We start from the raw sequence: 21,801 nt of genomic DNA, 5'->3' as shown, positions 1-21,801 counted from the left end.
AAGGCTAAATAGTGGGACCTTGTCTCGCAAAACACAAGACTTACTACACTTATTTGGTGCAGGTGTGGGAAGTGAACGATCCATTTGCGGGACTTGGCTCTCCTTGAACTAAGTGGGTCCTAGGAATTGAATGCCTGTCATTGTGTTGATGGCACAGGGTGTTGAAACCCCCTGAGCTATCTCTGTGGTCTATGACCAGCATTTTTAAAACAATTTTTGAGGTAATCTCAGTATATGGCCCAAACTGCAAACTGGCTTTGAATTCACTAGTCAACTCTGTTACTGGGAGCTAGAAAAAAAGGATCGATTTTTCTTTATTTTTTTGAGAAGTTGAGCTGGATGAAGCAGTGTCAAATACACGGGGGTAAGGGGCAAAGTCAGTCAATAAAGCAGCCACAGGCAAAGCTGGAGCCCCAGAGATTCAGGAAAACTAGGACAGGGTTCTTTGATTTGGAGAGTCTGAGGGGAGCTTGGGCTACTGAGCTTAGTGGCTCACACTCAGGAGGCAGAGGCAGGCAGAATCTCTGAGTTCAAGATCACTTTGGTATACAGGGTGAGTTCCAGGACAGCCAGGGCTACACAGTGAGACCCTGTAAGAGTCAGTGGCGCACAAAGGGACAAGAGCAAAGGTAAGACAAGGTAGCTGGCTGCATCCATAACCAAAGGTGAAGAAGTCCAGATAGCAACCGGTGTAGTAAGAAATCTAATGGAATCCTTAGAATCTAGGGTAGACATCAGAGTGGCTGTTTTCCAGAAGTACTTTGAAGAAATCGTTAAAGAGAAGACTGATTGTTTTCTACTGTCTATAGAACTGTTTTCCTGAAGGAGCTTTGCGGTTTTCCTAGACGGTCCCGGCTCACTGGAATGTGCGGTGTTGGGCACTGCAGACGGCACATGGTAAGGACTGAAGCTACAGGGCATGATGGCTTCCTTCAGGAACAAACAGACTAGGTTTGGCATGAGAACTTTGTCTTGTCCAAAACAAAACAAAACAAAACAACACAAAACAAAAACAACTTTTGTGTAACAATCAAGAAATATGCTTTTGGGGGTTGGGGATTTAGCTCAGTGGTAGAGCGCTTGCCTAGGAAGCGCAAGGCCCTGGGTTCGGTCCCCAGCTCCGAAAAAAAGAACCAAAAAAAAAAAAAAAAAAAGAAATATGCTTTTGGGTGGCTGTTCCAACATTGAGGCTGGATGTCCTTGCTGCCCACAAGGTCATATTTTATACTGGAGGGACCCTCTTTCTTAGATCGACCTAGAAGTCTCAGAACACTGACAAACCAGGACTTTAAGACTCTCACACTCTCCATTTAAATTTTTTTTTCCTTAGCAGGGTGGTGGTGGTACAGACCTTTAATGCCAGCACTCGGGAGGCAGAGGCAGGTAGATCTAGCCCACAGAGCTCCAGGACAGCCAGGTCTGCACTCAGAAACCCTGTCTTGAAAAACAAAACAAAGCAAAATTCCTTTTTACATTTACTTTTTAAAAAAATCTTGTTTTGAGATACATTTGTGTGTGTGTGTGTGTGTGTGTGTGTGTGTGTGTGTGTGTGTATTGTGGTGCACATGTGAAAGTCAGAAGACGACCTTTACCCTATGGGTTCTGGAGGCTGAACTCAGGTCAAGAGATTTGGCAGCAAGCACTCCTCCCTCTGAAAAGGTAGGAGCTGGCCCTTCATGGTACATCTGTTACACAGGGGCTTCTCTAAGAAGAGACGTGAGAGGCAGCAGAAACATTCATGAGAACACATTCACTCAGTGCTTTCTTTGCAGTCCTTAAGTGGGAGGTTGGAAGGCAGTCATGACCTGAAATACACAAATGGACTGACCACAGTCTTTGGGAAAAGGCCTCGAGTCAGTCAGCAAAGAAAACGCTTCTGAAGGATCACAGCTCTTCCTGGGCCATTAGGGCCACCAGCGCTGCCTGTACCTCATCTGCCTGAGTTTGGGGCAGCAGACAGTCCTGAATGAGGGCCACTGCAGCTGCCTCGGTCAAGCTGCTGAAGTCCTGAGATGTTTTGACAGGGAGGTGGCCGGCCAGCTCACAGAGGGCAACATTGAAAGCTCCACTTTCCTTAATTCCAAAGCTGGACTTCCGGGCCCACAGAATGACTCGGATCCCACTGAGGTCTGAGGTAGATGATGCCTGCCCGGGTGGAGCTCCCCGGGTTACAAATAAGTTATGGGCAATCTCATGGTCACTCAAGTAGTCAGTAGCTTGGCATACCCTGCTAATTAACGCTTCCAAATCAGGCCCTGGCCCACTCGTGTAAAAGAGGAAGCCAGGAGCTGGGAGGGCTTGCAACAGATGTATATAGCCTTTCGGGTCCAGGGGTGTGCTTGGTGCTCCCTCCACAGGCAGTGGGTGGGCCAGGTAGTAGCCATGCAGGTGAAGATGGTTCACAGAGGCCAGACCTCCCAGGCTGTTGAAGCCGACCCGGAAGCCTGGGTGCTGGCTCAGTAGTACAGCTTCTAACCCCACCCTCAACACTCCAGGTAGCAGCCTTTGAGGAAGCCCATGAGCAGGTGTGGGTACCAGCAGCACATGGCCCCACTCCAGGGGGCTGACATTGATCACTACAAGGACATCCTCTTGCTTTGGAGCAGCTGGGCCATTAGGCTCCCTTTGCATACGGAAAAGGACTTCTCCAGGTCGGATTTTATTGAAGTTAAACTGTTCCGGGTCAAACTCCTGCCTCACACTTTTGATATTTTGGGGGCGCCTCCTCTGTATCCCTCGCTCTATATTCAGCTGAGCTACAAACCCCACGGAACCAGGGAGGATTTGGGTCTGCAGATCTTCGAGGCGGTATCGAAACAGGCCCAGCTCCACCCGCTGCCTCCATGCAGAGCAGAGGGCAGAGTCAAAGCGAGACAGTGGTAGTGAGTTCAGAGCGCTGGGTGAATTCTTTGGCCACTGAATTTCCTTGCTGACAAGATCCTTCTGTCCGTAGACAAAGTCGGGGATGCCCTGCTCCTCCCAGTCCTCAGGATTTGGAGGCAGCAGATAGGAAGTTTCCTGAGAACGATGTGGAACGGCCATGAAGGCTACCTGAAACAGATGAGAAGTACATAAATGCATGAGGCCAGCTCGTTTCCAATGACCATCTCTGAATAATCTTCCTATTCTGATTATAAAAATGATAGGAGTCTGTCACCATGCCTCAGAAAATTGTGGAGGTCAACGATTTGCTGCTCACAGCCAGGCCAAAGGATTCCAGATCCTTCAGATGGAGAACAGGGATAATGTGACATTCAAGGTTCGATGCAGCAGGCACCTTTCCACCCTGAATGTCACAGATAAGGGGAAGGCAGAAAAACTGAGTAGTCCCCAAACCCACACAGCCCCTGGTTTGGAAGCAAAGGAGATGAACCAGACGCCCTCATTTGGACTGTATTTAAAAATCCTGAAATGTCAAATGAAATTTAAAAAGTAATAGATAGAGTGACCTTTGTAAAATATTTAGACAGCAGAGACATTGTTCTTAATTCTAGCATCTGCAAATGAGGGTGTTTTTACTGAATTAAAAACATATTCTGGGGGGCTGGAGAGATGGCTCAGTGGTTAAGAGCCCCGACTGCTCTTCCAGAGGTCCTGAGTTCAAATCCCAGCAACCACATGGTGGCTCACAACCATCTGTAATGGGATCTGATGCCCTCTTCTGGTGTGTCTGAAGACAGCTACAGTGTACTCATATATAATAAATAAGTAAATCTTTAAAAAAAAAAACATATTCTGTGGGCCTTGAGAGATGTCTCGGGGTAAAGGCACTCACCCGCAAGCCTGGCAACCTGAGTTGGATATCCTAGATCCACATGGTTGGAGAAGAGAACCAGCTCTTGCAAGTTGTCCCCTGACCTCCACGCGTGGACTGCACTTGCTCACTGACAAATATATATAATACAAATATAAGAACACATTTTGAGCTGGCTGTGGTGGCACATGCCTTTAATCTCAGCATTCAGGAGGCAGAGGCAAGAGAACCTCTGTGAGTCAAAGGCCAGGCTAGTCTACATATTGAGTTCCAGGGCAGCCAGGACTACATAGAGAGATCCTGTCTCAAAAATCAACCAGCCAATCAAAAATACATTTACACAAACACAGAGAGAAAAGGATCTCTCAAAAGATAAAGATGAAGAGACTGGCAAGACAGCTCATGGAGTAGAGGCACTTGCTGCCAAGCCTGATGACTTTAGTTCTGTACCCTGAAACTCCATATTAAACAGAACAGACTCCTGCCAGTCCTCTTAGTGTCCATGCCCATCCATACACACACCAGTAAGTGTAAATCTAAGAACATTGTAAATAAAGTGATCAGTTCAAGGGAGACACTTGGGTCTTCACATGCATGTAGGTGTACACATACACACAATTAGAAAACAATGTATGTATGTATGTATGTATGTATGCATGCATGTATGTTTGAAGGAACTGGAGAGATGGCTTAGTGGGTAAAGCGCCTTGCAAATGTGAAGAACTGAGTTTGAATCCTACTTTAGTCAGGGTTTCCGTTGCTGTGAAGAGACAGCATGACCAAGGCAACTTTTATAAAGGCAAACATTTAATTGGAGCGGCAACCGGTTCAGAGATTTCAGTCGATTATGATCATGGTGGGAAGCATGGCAATGTCCTGGCAGACATGGCACTGGAGGAGCTGAGAGTTCTCATTACAAAGGCAACCAGGAGAAGACTGTCCTCCAGGCAGCTAGGAGGAGGGTCTCAAAGCCCAGCCCCACAGTGACCCACTTCCCCCAACAACGCCACACCTACTTCAACAAAGTCACACCTCCTAATAGTGTCTCTCCCTGGGCCAAGCAATATTCAAACCACCACAAATCCCCAGGACCTAATTAAAGGTGATCACATGATGTGGCTATAATATCAGTGCTCCTACCATAATACATGTGGTAGCAGGTATGTGTGCACACCCACATATGTATCACACACAAACGTCATATAAACTCAACATCCTCTCTCATACACACACACACACTCACACACACGCACACGCACACACACACATGGCTGGGGATATAGCTCAGTTCATAAACTACTTGCTTAGCATACACCAAGCCTTGGGTTTGATCCTAGGACTGAATATTCTGGGTGTGGTGGCACATAGCTGTGAACCCAGCACTTGGCAGATCTGAAGTTTATTGAGCATTGCGTTGACTACATAGTGAATCTGGGGCCAGTCTGAGCTACATGAGATCCTTTCTCAAAAAATAAAATAAAAATCAGACTGAGAGTCAGGGCAGTGATGCACACCTTCAATCCCAGCATTTGTCAGAACCACAACAGCCTACAGAGTAAGAATCTGCAGGAGAGGGGCTGGGGATTTAGCTCAGTGGTAGAGCGCTTGCCTAGGAAGCACAAGGCCCTGGGTTCGGTCCCCAGCTCCGAAAAAAAGACCAAAAAAAAAAAAAAAGAATCTGCAGGAGAAAGAGAAAGAGGGGAGATAAGGAGGGAAGAAGGGAGGTAGAGATAAAGAGGAGAGGGAGACAGAGGTAGACCAGCTTCAGTCTAAATGTGTTTCCCTCAGTTTTGCTAGTCTAGACATGCAAACTGGTAAACCAGAAAAAGAAAAGAAAAAAAGATATATAGAATTCAACCTAAGTTTTACAGGTCAGTTTTTCTGAACTAAAATACAAATGGCCAATATTTTTTAAAGTGTTCACTATTTTGGCCATCAGGGAAATGCATATTAAGATGCTCTGAGGGGGGCTGGAAAGATGGCTCAATGGCCAAGAGCATTTGCTCTTTCAGAGGTTCAATTCCTAGCATCCACATGGGATCTGACGCCCTCTTCTGGGCTATAAGGGCACCATGCACCATGCGATGCACTGACATACATGTAGGTAAAACACCCAATCACATAACAATTAAATTTAAAACAGAGGTGGACCATGACAGTGCACATTTATGATCCCTGGGCTGGAGAGGCAGGAGAATAAAAATGTCAAGGCCAAGGGACTGGAGACACAGCTCTGTAATTCAGGGGACTTGGTGCTCACAAGGACTGGGATTCTAATCCCAGATCAGGTGGCTCCCAACTGTCTGCAACTCAAGCTTCAGAAGGTCCAACATCCCCTGGCCTCCACGGCACCTGCAGACGCATGTGTGTACACATTCAATTCACAGACACACAAAATAAAAGTATGAAAATTACAAGAAAATTAAAAATAAAAATAGCTACAGCTATCTAGCCGGTTCCAGGCCAATAAGAACCACACAAACCTATTTAACAATAACCAACCAAAAGAAAAGACCTGTCCTCATAGAAAAATGACTGCTTTGGGCATCACCATGGCCTGCCCATCACTTAGTTTCTAAATGTCATGGAAATCACTCATGGAAGTAGTGATGAGTCATACGCAGATGGTTACTTCACTACACATGCAGGGAAAACTGTCACTCAGTAAACACTCACTGAGCGAGTGCCATTGCTCAGCTCCAGGAAGGAGATCATGGCTCTCAGAGTTCCTCATGAGGTTTGCAGAATGGAGGAGAAAGACTTTATCCCAACAATAACCAGAGTCAACCGAAACTGCAAACATGAGGCACAACGTGTGGGACAGTGCTGGATCCTCTGTGTAGATCCTAGGAGGCTTGCACAAAGAACTGAGAACGCACAGTGGCTCGAATGTGGGGAGCCAAGAGGAGCAGAAAGGAGGAAGCCTGGTCACAGAGTGCCAGGATTGGGGCTTGAAACCATTAGCCATGTCTGTGCTGTTTTTGTAAACCACCTTCACATTTGTAGTGACAAATTCCAAAACTAAAGTCATTTGGTTTCTAGAACTAAGGTGACTTGTTTTTCTAGATTCCTTCCTTCTGTGCCTTATGCATACCCCTCAACCCCAAGTAACGGCTGGCCGTGAAAGATACTTACTGATCACCTGACACAGATTCATTTCTTACTCCAGGCAATGGCCAGTTGTAGGCCAAAAGAGGAAGGCTTCCAACCAGCCTCCATGCCAACCTTTTCTGTCTCAGACTGTCGGCCTATCCCTGGGCAGTAGTTTTTATTCTTGCAGGTCTGTCGTAAACAAAAGACTGTTACTGCTGTTTATTCCCTTGTCTGTTTTCCTTGTCCCCCATCTTACTGAGACATAATATGTTTTCTCCTTTCTGTTCTTGTTTGACTTACTTATTTTTGGGTACCAGGAGATTGAAGCTAGGGCTTTAACATACTGACTGAGTTACAAACAGCACTGGTTGTTTTTGTTTGGTTTCGGTCAACTTGACACAGACTGAGACCTATCTGGGGAGAGGAAATCGCAACTGAGGGGCTGACTCCATCAGACTGGCCTGTAGGCAAGTCTGTAGGCATCTCTTGATTAATGATTGACATGGGAGGGGCCAGCACACTGTGGGTGACAGTACCCCTGGGCATATGGTCCTGGGTTGAGTAAGAAAGCAGTTGGAGGGGTTGGGGATTTAGCTCAGTGGTAGAGCGCTTGCCTAGCAAGCACAAGGCCCTGGGTTCGGTCCCCAGCTCCGAAAAAAAAAGAAAAGAAAAAAAAAAAAAGAAAAGAAAACAGTTGGAGCAAGCTATGAGGAAGAAGCCAGTAAGCAGTGTTTCTTCATGACTTCTTTTTTTTTTAAGATTTATTCATTTATTATATATAAGTACACTGTAGCTGTCTTCAGACACACCAGAAGAGGGCATCAGATCTCTTTATAGATGGTTGTGAGCCACCATGTGGTTGCTGGGAATTGAACTCTGGACCTCTGGAAGAGCAGTCAGTGCTCTAACCCCTGAGCCATCTCTCCAGGCCTCATGGCTTCCTCTTAAGCTCCTGTTTCCAGGTTAACATCTAGACTTTACTCAGTGATAGAGTTAACCTGAGAGTTGTAAAATGAAATAAACCCTTCTGCAAGTTGCTTTTGGTCATGATGTTTTTATCACAGCAATAGAAACCCTAAGACACATTACTATCCCCTACATCATCATCATCATCATCACCACCACCACCACCACCACCACCACCACCACCACCATCATCATCATACAAGTCTACTAAGTAGCTGGGTTTACAGATCTGTGCCACCAGGTCCAACTTATTTATTTAATAACTTTAAGCTATACATGCTCAGGATTAATAAAGCTCAGAATTAGAATGAGTTAGAAGGATCAAGAATAAATCTGTGCACTGGGAGTCTCACTGGGTATACCAAGCACACTGCATGCAGGCAGTAGATGGCCAACTCAAAATGAACTCAGTGGTATTTTGGGATTATTCATTTATAATCTTGCCTTTTACTGATATATCACGGGTTGGGGGTCAAGGAGAATGAATTTGTATTAGCTTCTACAGCGTTTCTCAACCTTTGAGTCATGACCCTTTCACAGGGTCACCTAAGACCATTGGAAAACATGATGATTCATAACAGTTGCAAAATTACAGTTATGAAGTACCAACAAAATAATTTTATGGTTGGGGGTCACCACAACATGAAGAACTGCATTAAAGGGTCACAGCAGTAGATGGGTTGCAAACCGCTGTTGTTAGAGGAACAGAATTGATGAATATGTATTAAGAGGGGATTTGTTAGGGGTTTACTCAATATGGTCTGGGCTGACCAACAGCGGCAGCTGCTCACAAGAGTGTCTCAGCAGTCCCAATCCGGTGCTGAAGGCCTGGAGGGTTCCTAGAGAGCTGTTGGTCTTCAGTCTGAGTTGGCAGCGGAAGACGATGATTCTAATGTCATCAAAGGAACTCCTTAGTGGCAGGAACAGGATAGACACTTATCAGGAAGCCAAGGCAAACAGGCCAAAAGCCGAGTTTCCAATCTTCCGTTTCCCTTTTGTAGAGGTGACCACCTGAGCACAATGCGCAGTGGGTCTTCCTGATCAAGAAAATCCCTCACAGGAGTGCCCAGCAGTTTGCCTTTTACTTGACTCCAGATCCAGTCAAGATGACCATCAAGATTAACTGTCACAGAATCCACGTTTCCTCCTCCCAGAAGCTTGGACTCTTTCACGAAGTGTAAATACGTTCATTCATACAAGCATCTGATAATTATTTGAATGTCCTGAAGGAGAGAAGGGCAATAGACCAACCTTGGTCCCTACTGCTGGAAGTTCGCAATTTATGGGAAGGATCAAAGACACGTCAGCTGTGATGATAAAACAGCACTGGGGACCTGTGGACATAACTGACCTCTAAATGCCCGAGTCCCGACACATTACTGATATTGAGCCTATGTTTGTAAAATGGAAGCCTACCTTGTCAACTGTTCCACGAATGGGCGATAACTGCACAATCCAATAAACAGCTTCAAGAGCCACTTCGAGAGCAAGCTAAGCTTCTTGTGGAAGAGCTGGCACGGTGGCAGAGGCTGCAGCTCTTGTCCAGTGAGGCGGTCTAGGACTGCCTCTATCCGCAGAGGGGCACCGGATTTCCTCCAGCCCGGGAGCGAGTCTGGAGGTTACCCGCCTCCACCCAGGGCTTGGGTCTTCTGCATTTGCTTTAGGTGAGGCGGATGCATCTGAGGGCTCTGAGCACAGACCGGTCCCGGAACTCAGCAAGGTGTGGGGTCCGCGACGCAAGCGCAGTCTGCATCACGTGCGCGAGGCGGGGCTATAAGGCCTGGGCCCCGCCCCGGCGCGTCCGGCTCCTCCCCGGGCCCTCCCTCCAGCTCTCCTGGGCCCGTGGGGAGCCGGGACTGGCCCGCTGAGCGGCGCTGAGGGTGCCTGGGCACTGTAGGCAGGGGCGGGCCCGGGGGCGGAGGCCGAGCAGCGGTTGCTGCGGGGACTGGGCGGGGACGCGGCCCCGAGGACGGAAGTGAGAAAGTTGCCGGCGTCCCGGGGAGAGTTGGCCGAGCTGTGCGCGCACCGCGGCGATGGGAGGTTCGGGCAGTCGCCTGTCTAAGGAGCTGCTGGCCGAGTACCAGGTGCGCGGGGCGCTAGATCTCGCGGAGCTCGCGTGCGGGCCCGCGCAGGGGAGTGGGGTTCGGGAACAGGTGGCGGGTCGACCGTGGCTTTCGGGCGGCTTGCAGACACTTGTCTGGATTTGCCTTTCAGGACCTGACGTTCCTGACCAAGCAGGAGATCCTCCTGTGAGTGTTGCCCTGACCCCCAACTCGGGATTGCCGTGGGGAGGGCTTTGCGGGTGATTTTTCTAGCGGGACAAGTACTGGACGCCTCACCTCCGAGGGCGGGGCCATGCTTCAGGGACGTCAGGATCACTGGTTCTGGGATCGTGCCTCACCTCTGTATCATGCAAACACTTCTGTGTATCCAGGAAAAGTTGAACTGTTTGAGCTGCGCTAGCCTCTTCACTGCCGAGCTTCCTGCTCTCGTCCGAAAGAAACTGCTGTGGCTCATGCGCACTTTGCCCTCCGGCAAAAACAAAATGCCTTGAGCTCGCAACAATCCCAACTTTACCTGTTTAATTCAGTAGCCGTTAACGTTTACTGAGCCCTTACTCTGTCCAGAAGCTGCTGAGTGATTCCCACATTACTTAAGTCTTCAGGAGGAGGTTACAGATGAAGGAACCAGGTTCAGAGAGTTCTGGTAACTTGACTATAAAGCACACTGTAAGTTATCTGATCGCCAGGACTCTTGAGTTAGTTTCCTAGTCTCCCTGTGGCTATGAAATTCCATTGAGAAAGAGGTGGTGGCTGAGAGGAGTCACTGGAGTGAAGGTGAAATGTGGTTTTGTTACTGTAATGTTAAGAGTCCAGAAACTAGGGGTTGGGGATTTAGCTCAGCGGTAGAGCACTTGCCTAGCAAGCGCAAGGCCGTGGGTTCGGTCCCCAGCTCCGAAAAAAAGAAAAAAAGAGTCCAGAAACTTGGTCCACGCAGGCAGTCCTAACCAGCTAGGCTTCGCTACCTGCTTTCCACTAGGCCAATTAATGGGACAGTATTGAAAAGCAAATGTATTCAGTGTGGCCACAGTGGGGAAAGGAGCAAAGCGGTCCAATGACCGCCCCTCCCCCATCTCTAAGTCAATCTTCAGGTCCAGCTGATGTGAGGTATTTATTTCAATGCAGGCCAAGAGGTATGTATAACTAAGCAGCAGCCCTGGTCAAGATGTAGTCTCACCATCCTTGTCTCAGCTCCAGTCCCATGAAAGACCGTATGACAAGTTATCAGAATAGTGAAATCTCCTCATGGTAGACATTTCCTCCTTAGTGGACAACAGGCTTCATCCTTCTTTCAACAGGAGATTATGGGGGAATGCCAGTTTCTCGGTGACATTGTTTCTGTAGTCTGATAGCCAGAGGGACTACAAAGTTTCCTGCTGGATTGTTACAAAGAATGCCTGATACGGAAAGGGAAAGATGGCTCCAGGACTCCCAAGACCAAGTTCTCAGCATGAGATTTATTTGCCGTAGAGGGACAGAGGACAGGGAATAAGAGACATAGACAGGAGATAGAGGACAGGAAGAAGGGGAAGGGAACAAGGGAGAGGGGCAAGGGGTCAAAGGACTGCCTCTGGATAGAGGAGACAGACGTGGCTCATAGGAAAATGACAATTTATAAAGGTACAAGGGGGAAACCCATGTTAGGATGAGGTGCTGAATTTTTAGTGGGCTTGTTAACTAGGTGAGTCAAAGGAGGCTTGTGATGGCTGGACTTCAGCACTTTGACAGCTGGACCTTGGTAGTCAGTCTCAGGAGGAGGAAGTGGCCAAATGAGGAAATAGATCTTGGGGATTAGCTTTAGGAATGTAGGTTAGTAGCAAGGTAGAAGGAATTGGGCCTTGCAGAGGGAGCAAGGCTGGCCAGAGCTGTGCTCACCAAGCTCCAGCTAGCCAGAGACCCTTCAGATACAGTGTCTGCAGAGACAGGTTAAGTTCTTTGTAAATACCAACCCTAAGAAGGGACTCCAAGCCTCTGCTGTTTTGTGACTTGCCTCTCTTTGGCTAAAGATTGCCCAATGACTGGAAATCCCCAGTATGCGACTTAATTTCACAGCTGGTATGCAGAATGGGGATGTAGTAGATACAGGGAATACTGCTTGAGGACACCAATAATTTCCCCTCTGCCAGTGCCCACACCAATAAGTTCCCCTCTCTCTGCCAGTGCCCACAGACGCTTTTGCGAGTTGCTTCCCCCAGAGCATCGGACCGTGGAAGAGTCACTGCATACCCGAGTATCTTTTGAGCAGATCCTCAGCCTTCCAGAGCTCAAGGTTCAGTCCTCTACCCACTTTATCCACCCACTATCTGCTGCGTTCCCTAAGTCTCCCCTGTGATTGTGAGCACATGCCACCACTCCCTGGGGGTTTTCTTTTGATGATGATGGCGTGTAATTGTGTGGGATGTGGACACATGTAAGTGCTGGTGCTTGTGGAGTACAGAAGGCAAGGAACCCCTGGTGCTGGGGTTATAGGCAGTTGTGCTAGAGACTGAACTAGGGTCCTCTGCGGAAGCGAATGGGCTTTTCATCACCGAGTCATCTCTTCAGCCCACTCTTCCCCTTTAAAAACAGTGGTTCTGAGGATTGAATGCAAGCCTTTATATTTACCGGCTGAGCTAACTGGCCATTTTCTTTTTCTTTTTTTTTTTTTTCCAGAGCTGAGGACTGAACCCAGGGCCTTCCACTTGCTAGGCAAGCGCTCTACCACTGAGCTAAATCCCCAACCCCCATTTTCTTTTTCTGATGTGGGCTTTTACTACATAGCCTTGACTGACCTTGAACTTGCTTCAATCCTCCTTTCCCTACCATGTGAGCACCAGGATTGCTTGCTGTTAATAATAATAATAATAATAATAATAATAATAATAATAATAATAATAATAAAAAAACAACACCAATCATAATTATAGTTGTTGTTTTTTCCAAGACAGGGTTTCTCTGTGTATCCCTAGCTGTCCTGGAACTAGCTTTGTAGACCAGGCTGCCTCAAACTCAAAGATCTGCCTGAGGTTAAAGGCATGTGCCACCATCGCCTGGCTTATAATTGTTATTTTGAGACAGGTTCTCATTGTGGAGCCCTGGATGGCCTGGCTGGAACTTGCTGTGTAAACCGGGCTCTCGTTGAATTCTTAGATCCACCTGCCTTTGCCTCCTCGGTGCTAGAATGAGAACATGCATCATAACACTTGTCTGCGATTCTTCCGAAAAGAGCCTGACTGTAACAAAATAATCCCGAGTTAAGTATATTTAAAAATGACCAGTGGTCCAGCCGAGCAGGTTAGCAGATAAAACACTTGCCTTGGGCCAGGGGGTGGTGGCGGTGCACACCTTCAATCCCAGCACTTGGGAGGCAGAGGCAGGTGATTTCTGAGTTTGAGACCAGCCTGGTCTGTAGATCCAGACTTAGAAGAAAACGAAACACTCGCCTAGTAGTCCTGATGACCTAGGTTTGATCATTGGGACCTATGGCAGGAGAAGGAAATTGTCTATGTAAAGTTGCCCTTGATTTCCCCTCGTGTGTAGTGGCATGTGCTCACATGTAATCAGCTCCTCTTCCAGCTGTGAGTCTACTTGTGTCGTGTCTAGTTAGACTCCCAGGAGCCTCTGTGCCTTCCCTGGCTGGCTTAGTGGCCCTTTAGTGCCCTCCATGTCCTGGTCTCAAAGCCTCCCCTCCAAGCCTGAGCTCCTCAAGTTTCCAGAAGGGAATCAGGTGTGCTGGTGCACACCTGTAATTCAGTATCTGGGAGGTAGAGGCAGGAGGATCAGGAGTTTGAGGCCAGCCTGGGTTTATGAGATCCTTCCTCAAAAGAAGTCTCCAGTTGAGCTGGCTGAGTAACCCAGACCTGGTCCTGTGATGTTCACAGAAGGCATTCTTATGTAGGCCAACCCCTTCAAGGAGCGAATCTGCATGGTCTTCTCCACGTCGCCTACCAGAGACAGCCTGAGCTTTGAGGACTTCCTGGACCTCCTGAGTGTCTTCAGTGACACAGCAACCCCAGACATCAAGTCACACTATGCCTTCCGCATCTTTGGTAAGCACTGTGAAAACTACTGGATCCACTCCTTCCCACACAGGAAGTGAGGGCGGGTGCGTGCCTGGGGACTGCCTCTGAGCATGTCCTTGGTGCTCCCTGTGTCTGCTGCCTAGACTTTGATGATGATGGAACCCTGGACAGAGAAGACCTGAGCCGGCTTGTGAACTGCCTCACGGGAGAGGGCGAGGACACTCGGCTCAGTGCTTCTGAGATGAAGCAGCTCATCGACAATGTGAGCTGAGCTTTTCGCTAGGCTGCGGGTGTTGGGTGGGAAGGGTTGGAGCTGAAGCCTAAAGCCCTCCTTTCCCCAGATCCTGGAAGAGTCGGACATTGACAGGGATGGGACCATCAATCTCTCCGAGTTCCAGCACGTCATCTCTCGCTCACCAGACTTTGCCAGGTGTGACAGGAGCGCCTGCATTCTGAGTACCCATCTATCTACTCTGGGATGGTATTAGAGGGATGGTTCAGGATATTCTTTCAGAGGGGACCCAGCCCACTCCATTTATTTATTTATTTATGTGAGTACACTGTAGCTGTCTTCAGAACACCAGAAGAGGGCATCAGATCTCATTACAGATGGTCGTGAGCTGGGATTTGAACTCAGAACCCCTGGAAGAGCAGTCAGTGCTCTCAACCTTTGAGCCATCTCTCCAGCCCCAGTTTTGTTTTTTTCAGACAGGATTTTATGTTGCTGAGACTGACCTTAAATTCCACCTGCCTCTGCCTCCCCATTACTGATATAGAAGGAATGCACCACCACACCCAGCCTGGGATTTTGGACCTCTGGTTTCCTTTCCTCTACCTGGAATGTCTAGTTTTGTGGTACCAAGAATTGAACAGTTTCAAACCTGTTGTGCAGGCACAACACTGACACCTATGTCCAGCTCCTCAAAGGAATCTTGGCTGTGGTGGTGCAGGTCTGTAATCCCAGCACACAGAAGGCAAAGGCAGACTTGGTGCCTATTCAAGACCAGCTTGGTCTACAGTGAATTCCATACCAGCCAGAACTTGCTTCAGGGGGAAAGAAATGGGTGTGATTAGTCAGGTCTGTACCACCCCTTTCGATCAGAAAACCCCTGCGCTGGGATCTAGCAGTGGTGGAGTGTGCATGTTTAAAAGGTGTCAGGCCCTGGGTTCGATCCCCAGAACCAAACCAAAAGGCCAAAGCCAACTCACTCTTCCCTTGTGCAGCTCCTTTAAGATTGTCCTGTGATGGCTTTCAAGTACCAACATCCTGTCCAAGACCTTTCCACTGCTGAGATGTGGCCAAGGTTATGCCTGCGGTGTCAGGGCCAGAGCCGGCCCAGCCTGGAGAGGGCGCTGCAGAGTCTGGCCCCCTGGCAGGGGAGGACTCTCCCCCTTGTCACTGCTGTTGCCATCACTGTTTTTACTAATTGGTAATAAAGGTTTAGAAATGTTTGACTTCCTTGTATGACAGTAGCAGCAGGACTGGACTTGTAGGAGCCTGTGATCATCCCCACGTCGGAGACACTCAAGTTCATTTCCACATGTGTGGGAACTTACAGAATGGTTCACCAAAGAGAGGTCAGTTTTCCCATATCATCTGAAAACTTAAAACACTAGAGAGTAAAAAAAAAAAAAAAATCCTGTCCAGTACCCTGAACTGGGTGCAAAGGAAGGGAATTCATCTTGGTAAGGCCACACTCTACCAGGGAAGAACTCCCAGACAGATAAAACCCGGCGCCAGGCTGGGGAGATAGCTTACTTAGTCAAGTATCTGCCTCACAAGCTTGAGGACCTCAGTCCTTAAGTCCCAATGCTGGGGAGGCAGAGACAGGAGGATCCCTGGGCTTACTAGCTAGCCACTCTATCCTCAGGGTGAATGCTTAATGAGACCCTGTCTGACAAGGCAGTTCCTAAGGATGGTACCTAAGGAGAGCCTCTGGTCTCCACATGTACACACACATGCATTCATGTTACACACACACAAAGCGAAGTTCTTCAAGAGTCTGGGCCACAGTTAACTATAATTTGCTGGACTTTATTTAAAAAAAAAAAGAAAGTAAAGTGCATCTTATTAAAAAAAAAATACAAAACCCATGTAAATTCAGGGTCCTCGTGATGGGCAGTGTCAGTATCCCTTAGAGTGGTGGGCAAGGGCATGGTGAGCTAGGACAGGGAACAGGGAGGATCCAGAAGTCTGTGTTGGAATTAGAAAACAGGGCTGATGAGGTGGGTGGCGACACAGTTCCTCAACTGGGAAAAGGACAGCAGGCAACAGTCTTCTGTCACAACGCCCCCTGGGGTCACTCCCTTGCTTTCCAGGCCACAGCCTGATACAGGCTGGAGAAGTCTGGGAACTGGGACTGAGCCCAGGGTCTGGTGAGGAGGGCTGCAGAGCCAGCCTAGCCCTCTAGTCCCTGAGGTGGTGGGGTGTCAGCGGTCACAGACATGTCCTTGGTTGGCTGAAGCTGGAGCAGGGCCCTGATTCTGCAGTGGCCTCAGCAGCGGAGTAAGGCGGAAGGTAGAATGAATAGTCCAGTGGGGGAGGGATTCCCAACTCCAGCTCACAAAGCCACTTCAGAGAAGTCCCCAAGAGCCCAGCAGGCTGAATTGGAGTGGCTGTGCCGTACAGTCTTCCTTATCTATCTCTCCTTCCTCTCTCTCTGGCTTCACATTTGCAGTTTTAAACAAAGGGCTCAGTTAAGTAGCAGAGTTCTGCCATCCAGACAGGGACCCTCTGGCCCCTGGAGGCAGCCCTTTTCAGCCAGACATTGGAACCGGCTGGCCAGGCTGTTGGTGCTGTGATACCAGCTGCCTCCCAGGCAGGGTACCATGGTTGTGTTCTGTGACAGCAGAGGTAGCTGACCTCCACTGAACATTCACAGCCCCTGAGGTCAGGGTGGCTACATCTAAAGTCAGTTCTCATACCACAGAGTCTCGGATCTCAGAGCCCAGTCGAACTCGGGGCCGGGGACACACAGGAGACACCTCCACAAAGCTGTCCTGGATACTCAGTGGCCTCTTCTCTGACTCAGTAAAGACTCGGGGCCCTGGGGAGCTATCCGACAGAGCCTGGTAGCCTCGGTGGTCAAGGGGGGTGCTGGGAGGGCCAACACCATTGAGTGGTCGGGTCTCAGGTGGGAGCACTGCAGGGCGAGTCTTGGGGTGCACACTGGCACATTCGCCCTGCTTTAGGAAGAGCTTCATGCCATCCCGATTTCGGTAGAGAAAGAACAGAACCAGAAGCACCACAGCAAGCCCAAACAGAGTACACATCACCAGGAATTCATTCCAGTATGACTTGTCTGCACCCCAGCTGGCCCTGCCACCAGCAGGTGCACTCACTCGTGATGTGTTGATAATGACCGGGGTGCCATCACTCTGGTCATTTTGGTCCATTACTCCATCCTCCTTCACCTCTGGGCAGTAGCTGGCCACCAGCTGCCGGAATCCTTCTTCTATGGACCAACACTGGAACACCCCCAAGCCCTGCTGGCTGCCTACCAGCAGCAGGTCCCCACTGGGTAACACCCGGCAGGAGGCAGAAGCATTGACAGGAGCCCCATTGTGCAGCCAGAGCCGAGTAGCCAGGTTTGAGAGGAGTGGGCAGGCCAGGGTGTTCACTGTGTTTGCTTGGATCTGGACTTGTTTACATGGCTTACCTGTGGGCAGAATAAGCATGGGGTAGAAGAGGCCGTTGCACAGAGCAGCCCCAGGCTTAGTCCCGCCCTCCTGCAATCTGGTGCAGATAGTGTGGTAGTTTGAATGAAAATGGCCCCCTTGTTGGAGGAAGTGTGTCACTGGGGGTAGGCTTTGAGGTTTCAGATGCCTAAGTTAGGCTCAGTGACACTCTCTCTCCCTGCTGTCCATTGAGCCAGAGGTAGAACCCTCAGCCACTCTCCAGCACCATGTCTGCCTGCATGCTGCCATGTTCTGACAATAATAGACTAACCTCTGAACTGTAAGCTAACCTCAGTTAAATGTTTCCCTTTATAAGAGTTGTGGCAATCATGGTGTCTCTTCCCAGCAACAGAAACTCTAAGACCAATGGTAACTTAGGTGATTTGTTAAGTGATTCATGATCTGGACCCTACTTTGTAGGGCTAGAGAAATAAATCCATACGCACCTAAAAATACCTAGAATTGTTTTCCAAGCAAATACAGCTCACCTTTTCCAGGGCATCTTACCTGGCTTAAAAGACCGGGCCTTGGCTGAGGAAATATTGCAGAGTTCCTTGGTATTGGCACCCTCAATATCCTGGATCCATGGCCTGGGTATAAGAGAGTCTTAGGTAGAATTCCATAAGCCAGTGTTCCCTTTTCCCTCCAGAGTTGGTCCCAGGCAGAGAACCTGGTGTGTAAGGACCACCAGGTCCAAAGCAGGTGCAAGAGGCTCGCCTGTAGAATCTCCACCACCACGGGGCTCACTGGGTATCTCCAAGAATCATAATCACATGTGCGTGCTAATGTGGAGGTTGGAGGAAAAACTTGGTGTCATCCTTAGGAACACTATCCAACTCCTTTGAGACACAGTCTCATTGGCCTGGAGTTTAACAACTAGGAGAGATCAGATGGGCAGGGAACTGTAGGGTTCACCCGTCTCTCTTGCCACCACCATGCCTGGCATTGTTATGTGTGTTCTGAAAATCAAACTCAGATGCCCAGTTGTTGAGGCAATTACTTCCCTGACTGAGCTGTCTCCTGAAATCCCTGTCTACACATTACTACAAATAAAAGTCACGTACAACCTCCTTTTGCTCTAAAAGCAGAATGTGCCTAGCACTTGGGAAGTATTCACAGGAGGTACAGAAATTCAGTTACCTTCCACAACACAGTGAATGGAGGCCAGTCTAGACTCCATGAGACCCTGTCTGAATTCCCACCCTCCTACAGAAAAACCAAGAGGCTGAGGCACGAAGACTGCCATAAGTTGCACATCAGTCCTGGCTACAGAGCAAGACCCTGTTTTGGGGGTAGAGGGGAAGAGAGTGGGGGGGGGGGGAGAGAGAGAGAGAGAGAGAGAGATCCTTTTATTCTTTAAAAAAAGAAGAAGAAGAAGCTAGGACTTGAAAAGAAAGATGAGGGGTTGGGGATTTAGCTCAGGGATAGAGCGCTTGCCTAGCAAGCACAAGGCCCTGGGTTCAGTCCCCAGCTCCTTAAAAAAAAAAAAAAAAAAAAAAAAAAAAAAAAAAAGAAAAGAAAGATGAATTCCATGCACCTAAAAGTTAGAAAACTCAATCGAGCAGTGTAGTGGTGTGGTGCACATCTTTAATGCCAGCACTTGGGGAAGCTGAGACAGACTTCTGTGACTCTGAGGCCAGCATGTTCTATGTAGTGAATTCCTGGCTAGCCAGGGCTACAGCGAGACAGTCTCACCAAGCATAAAGAATAAAGGCAGGGGGTTGGGGATTTAGCTCAGTGGTAGAGCGCTTGCCTAGGAAGCGCAAGGCCCTGGGTTCGGTCCCCAGCTCCGAAAAAAAAAAAAAGAACCAAAAAAAAAGAATAAAGGCAGTACAGAGGGTGCTCAGAATCTGCTCTGAAGCAACCAAGGTAGAATCTTCCATATATCCCTCAAGGAGTTACCGCTTCTCAGGTTTGCTGTTGTTGCTGTTTTGTTTGGTTGGTTTTGGTTTTGTTTGTATGGTGGTGGTGGGGAGGAAAGGGAGGCTTTTGTTTGTTTTTGTTTTTTGAGACTGTGTTTCTGGACAGTCCTGACTGTCCTGGAACTCAATGTGTAGACTAGGTTGGCCTCAAAACTCATAGAGATCCACCTGCCTCTGCCTCCCAAGTTCTGGGATTAAAAGCATTTGCTATAGTACCTAGCTCAAAAAGGGTCTTATATATCCTAGGCTAGCCTCAAACTTTATATAGTCAGGATGATTTTGAACTACAGATCTTCCTGCCTCTACCTCCCTAGTAATGGAACTGCAGGCCACACACACAAAAACATCCCCAAATAGGGAAGTTCCAGAAAAAGTTTAAGAACAGGCAGCAGCACACCACCACGAGACAAGAACATGGCTTTGGGTGTGTACCACTTCTGTGCTTTAAGCATGCAGTAATTCCCGGCCTTTTGCTGTAAACCACAGAACACTACGAATGAGACAGACCGTGTGTATTAAACACTAGGACCATTGGTTTTACCTGTTTAGGAAAATAGGATGTAGGTTAAAATCCAACCCACTGATAGGGCTGAGGGGCTCCACTTCATGGACATCCCTCTTAAAAAAATATTTAATTATTACTTTTATGTGTGTGTCTTTGCATGTGCCTAGGTGAATTTATGTGTAGCAGGTGTATGGAGGAAGTGAGTTAGAAGCACTTGGTTGGTTATAAACTGCCTGATATGGGTGCTGGGAATGGAACCTAGGTCTTCTATGAGAGCAGGAAGTGCTCCTAACTGCTGAGCCGTGTCTCCACCACCATCCTCTTTGTGAGACAAAGTCTCAGGTATCCTATGCTCTCCTTGAAACTCATCACTTTGCAGAGAATGCCCTGGGACTTCTGAACCGCCCACCTCTACACCTTCTGAGTGGAAGGATTATATACACGGTGCACACCAGGTCCTGGCCACCCTATTTTCTTCTAATCCTCCACCACTATACACTGAGTTCCAGGCCACACCAAGACTACTCGAGACCTGCCTGTCTCAATAAAGCAAAAAACAAACAGTAAGGGTAAAACCAGGCTCTGGATTACAGACACGCCCCACTTCAACCGACTCATCCCTAGTTTTGTTTTTTTTTTTTTTTTTAAATTAAGGCAGGGTCTCATTATGTAGTCCTGGCTAGCCTGGCAGAAATCTTCCTGTCTCTGCTTCCTGCGTGCTAGGATTGAAGGTGTGTGTCACTATGCCAAGTAGCCAATCCCTATTTTCTTTTTTTTTTCTTTTTTTTTTGGTTCTTTTTTTCGGAGCCGGGGACCGAACCCAGGGCCTTGCGCTTCCTAGGCAAGCGCTCTACCACTGAGCTAAACCCCAACCCCCCCCTATTTTCTCAATAGACATCTCCAATCCAAATGTTACTCTAACTACTTTTTTTTTTCTTTTCTATTTTTCAAAGCTGGGGACCGAACACAGGGCCTTGCACTTCCTAGGCAAGCGCTCTACCACTGAGCTAAATCCCCAACCCCCTCTAACTACTTTTTAACAGCCGTACTTACAATAAGCTATGTTCTCATGCAATCCACATTTTGTCTAAAGCTTTACTAGATGTTCCTTATTCTGGCAAACCCTGTCTATTTGTCCCATATAGATTTTGAGGGCTACAGAGAACGGAGAAATAACCATGTGCAGGTGCGGGTAGAATGAGACCTTGCAGGGTCCCAGCAAAGACGCAGTGTTCAGAGATGAGGAGGAGTCACTTGGCCTGTGGGAGTTCTCACCTGGAGGCCAGATCAGGCTGGTAGAGACTAAGGAGCTTGCAGGTGGAGCCGTTCCAGGCGCAGTAAGGGTCTCGAGCCAGGAGGCAGTCTCCACAGGTTGGGTACAGGCTGCAGTTGGCTACGGGCACTTGCACTACCCCAGAATGGGAGGAGGCATACAACAGTCCCTACATAGCCAAACATGAAGAGTAAGAGAGAGGCACAGGCACCAGGACACTCAGTCACACTACCCTCCTCACATGGTCACTAGTCACCCCAGGGAACCTCTGACAAGATCTGCCACACATCCTTTTGATGGTCAGAAGCCAGGGCTCTGTAACTTCCCATCTTGCTTTGACAAGGGGTGTAAAGCTGGCTGGTTGACAATCAAAGTGGTCAAGTTCATTCCACGGCCCACTCACCCCATGGCTGTCCAAGAGCAGGTTCTGCACAGGCTGTCCTTGAGGGAAGACCTGCAGCTCCTCAATGATGTGCACTCTGGAGTCCAGGGTCACTGCCTTGTGCAGGCGACCATCACCTGGAATCAGGAACATGACTTAGGCCCTGG

The 21,801-nt window shown here is 48.5% G+C and overlaps 3 protein-coding genes and 1 long non-coding RNA gene across 18 annotated transcripts in view; 2 read left to right on the top strand and 2 right to left on the bottom strand.

Moving 5' to 3' along the window:
- The window catches only part of LOC147996861 (uncharacterized), a 29,233-nt gene extending 19,849 nt beyond the window's left edge, over positions 1-9,384 (top strand). For 2 of the 3 annotated variants that reach the window (XR_015651787.1, XR_015651781.1), the window contains 2 exons: positions 810-897; positions 2,954-3,729. This is a non-coding gene — a long non-coding RNA (uncharacterized LOC147996861). Of the gene's footprint in view, positions 1-809; positions 898-2,953; positions 3,730-8,814 lie in introns of those variants that run through there. The other variant, XR_015651780.1, reaches the window with a different exon arrangement.
- Positions 280-9,537, bottom strand: Gdpgp1 (GDP-D-glucose phosphorylase 1). Of its 11 annotated transcripts, none has more exons than XR_015624185.1 (4): positions 8,605-9,537; positions 3,776-3,884; positions 1,164-3,051; positions 280-1,042 (listed from the first exon to the last, which is right to left on the bottom strand). XR_015624185.1 is itself a non-coding variant. In XM_087557869.1 (4 exons), exon 4 carries the CDS (start codon positions 3,040-3,042, stop codon positions 1,885-1,887), a length of 1,158 nt encoding a protein of 385 aa, XP_087413995.1. In that variant the 5' UTR covers positions 3,043-3,051; positions 3,776-3,884; positions 8,585-9,036; positions 9,230-9,537; the 3' UTR covers positions 280-1,884.
- A 263-nt stretch (positions 9,538-9,800) lies between these two features.
- Positions 9,801-15,334, top strand: Cib1 (calcium and integrin binding 1). Of its 3 annotated transcripts, NM_031145.2 has the most exons (7): positions 9,801-9,897; positions 10,028-10,062; positions 12,034-12,142; positions 13,751-13,901; positions 14,018-14,136; positions 14,216-14,304; positions 15,099-15,334. In NM_031145.2, the coding sequence occupies exons 1-7, from the start codon at positions 9,847-9,849 to the stop codon at positions 15,118-15,120; spliced, it is 576 nt and encodes a 191-aa protein (NP_112407.1). In that variant the 5' UTR covers positions 9,801-9,846; the 3' UTR covers positions 15,121-15,334. The 3 variants fall into 3 exon arrangements, with proteins under 3 accessions (NP_112407.1, XP_087449963.1, XP_087449952.1); XM_087593837.1 differs by lacking the exons at positions 9,801-9,897; positions 10,028-10,062; positions 12,034-12,142 and adding an exon at positions 12,526-12,561 and having other exon boundaries at positions 13,003-13,901; positions 15,099-15,326; XM_087593826.1 differs by lacking the exons at positions 9,801-9,897; positions 10,028-10,062; positions 12,034-12,142 and adding an exon at positions 12,526-12,561 and having other exon boundaries at positions 12,931-13,901; positions 15,099-15,326.
- A 554-nt stretch (positions 15,335-15,888) lies between these two features.
- The window catches only part of Sema4b (semaphorin 4B), a 28,146-nt gene continuing 22,233 nt past the window's right edge, over positions 15,889-21,801 (bottom strand). The window contains 4 exon segments of the mRNA NM_001170462.2: positions 15,889-17,533; positions 18,060-18,142; positions 21,255-21,421; positions 21,656-21,771. Of these exon segments, the coding sequence (NP_001163933.1) occupies positions 16,794-17,533; positions 18,060-18,142; positions 21,255-21,421; positions 21,656-21,771 (1,106 nt within the window). The 3' untranslated portion in view covers positions 15,889-16,793.

The sequence above is a fragment of the Rattus norvegicus genome, chromosome 1, assembly GCF_021556685.1.
Source record: "Rattus norvegicus strain SHRSP/BbbUtx chromosome 1, alternate assembly SHRSP_T2T, whole genome shotgun sequence".
Taxonomy (NCBI): Eukaryota; Metazoa; Chordata; class Mammalia; order Rodentia; family Muridae; genus Rattus; species Rattus norvegicus.
Note: the sequence above shows the minus strand (reverse complement) of the source record. Positions and strands in the feature narration are given on the sequence as shown.

Coding starts and splice junctions, on each gene's coding strand:
- Cib1 (NM_031145.2), top strand. CDS start 9,847: ATGGGAGGTTCGGGCAGTCGCCTGTCTAAGGAGCTGCTGGCCGAGTAC. Junction 9,898..10,027: donor AGCTGCTGGCCGAGTACCAG/GTGCGCGGGGCG, acceptor TTTGCCTTTCAG/GACCTGACGTTCCTGACCAA. Junction 14,137..14,215: donor TGAAGCAGCTCATCGACAAT/GTGAGCTGAGCT, acceptor TCCTTTCCCCAG/ATCCTGGAAGAGTCGGACAT.
- Gdpgp1 (XM_087557848.1), bottom strand. CDS start 3,042: ATGGCCGTTCCACATCGTTCTCAGGAAACTTCCTATCTGCTGCCTCCA.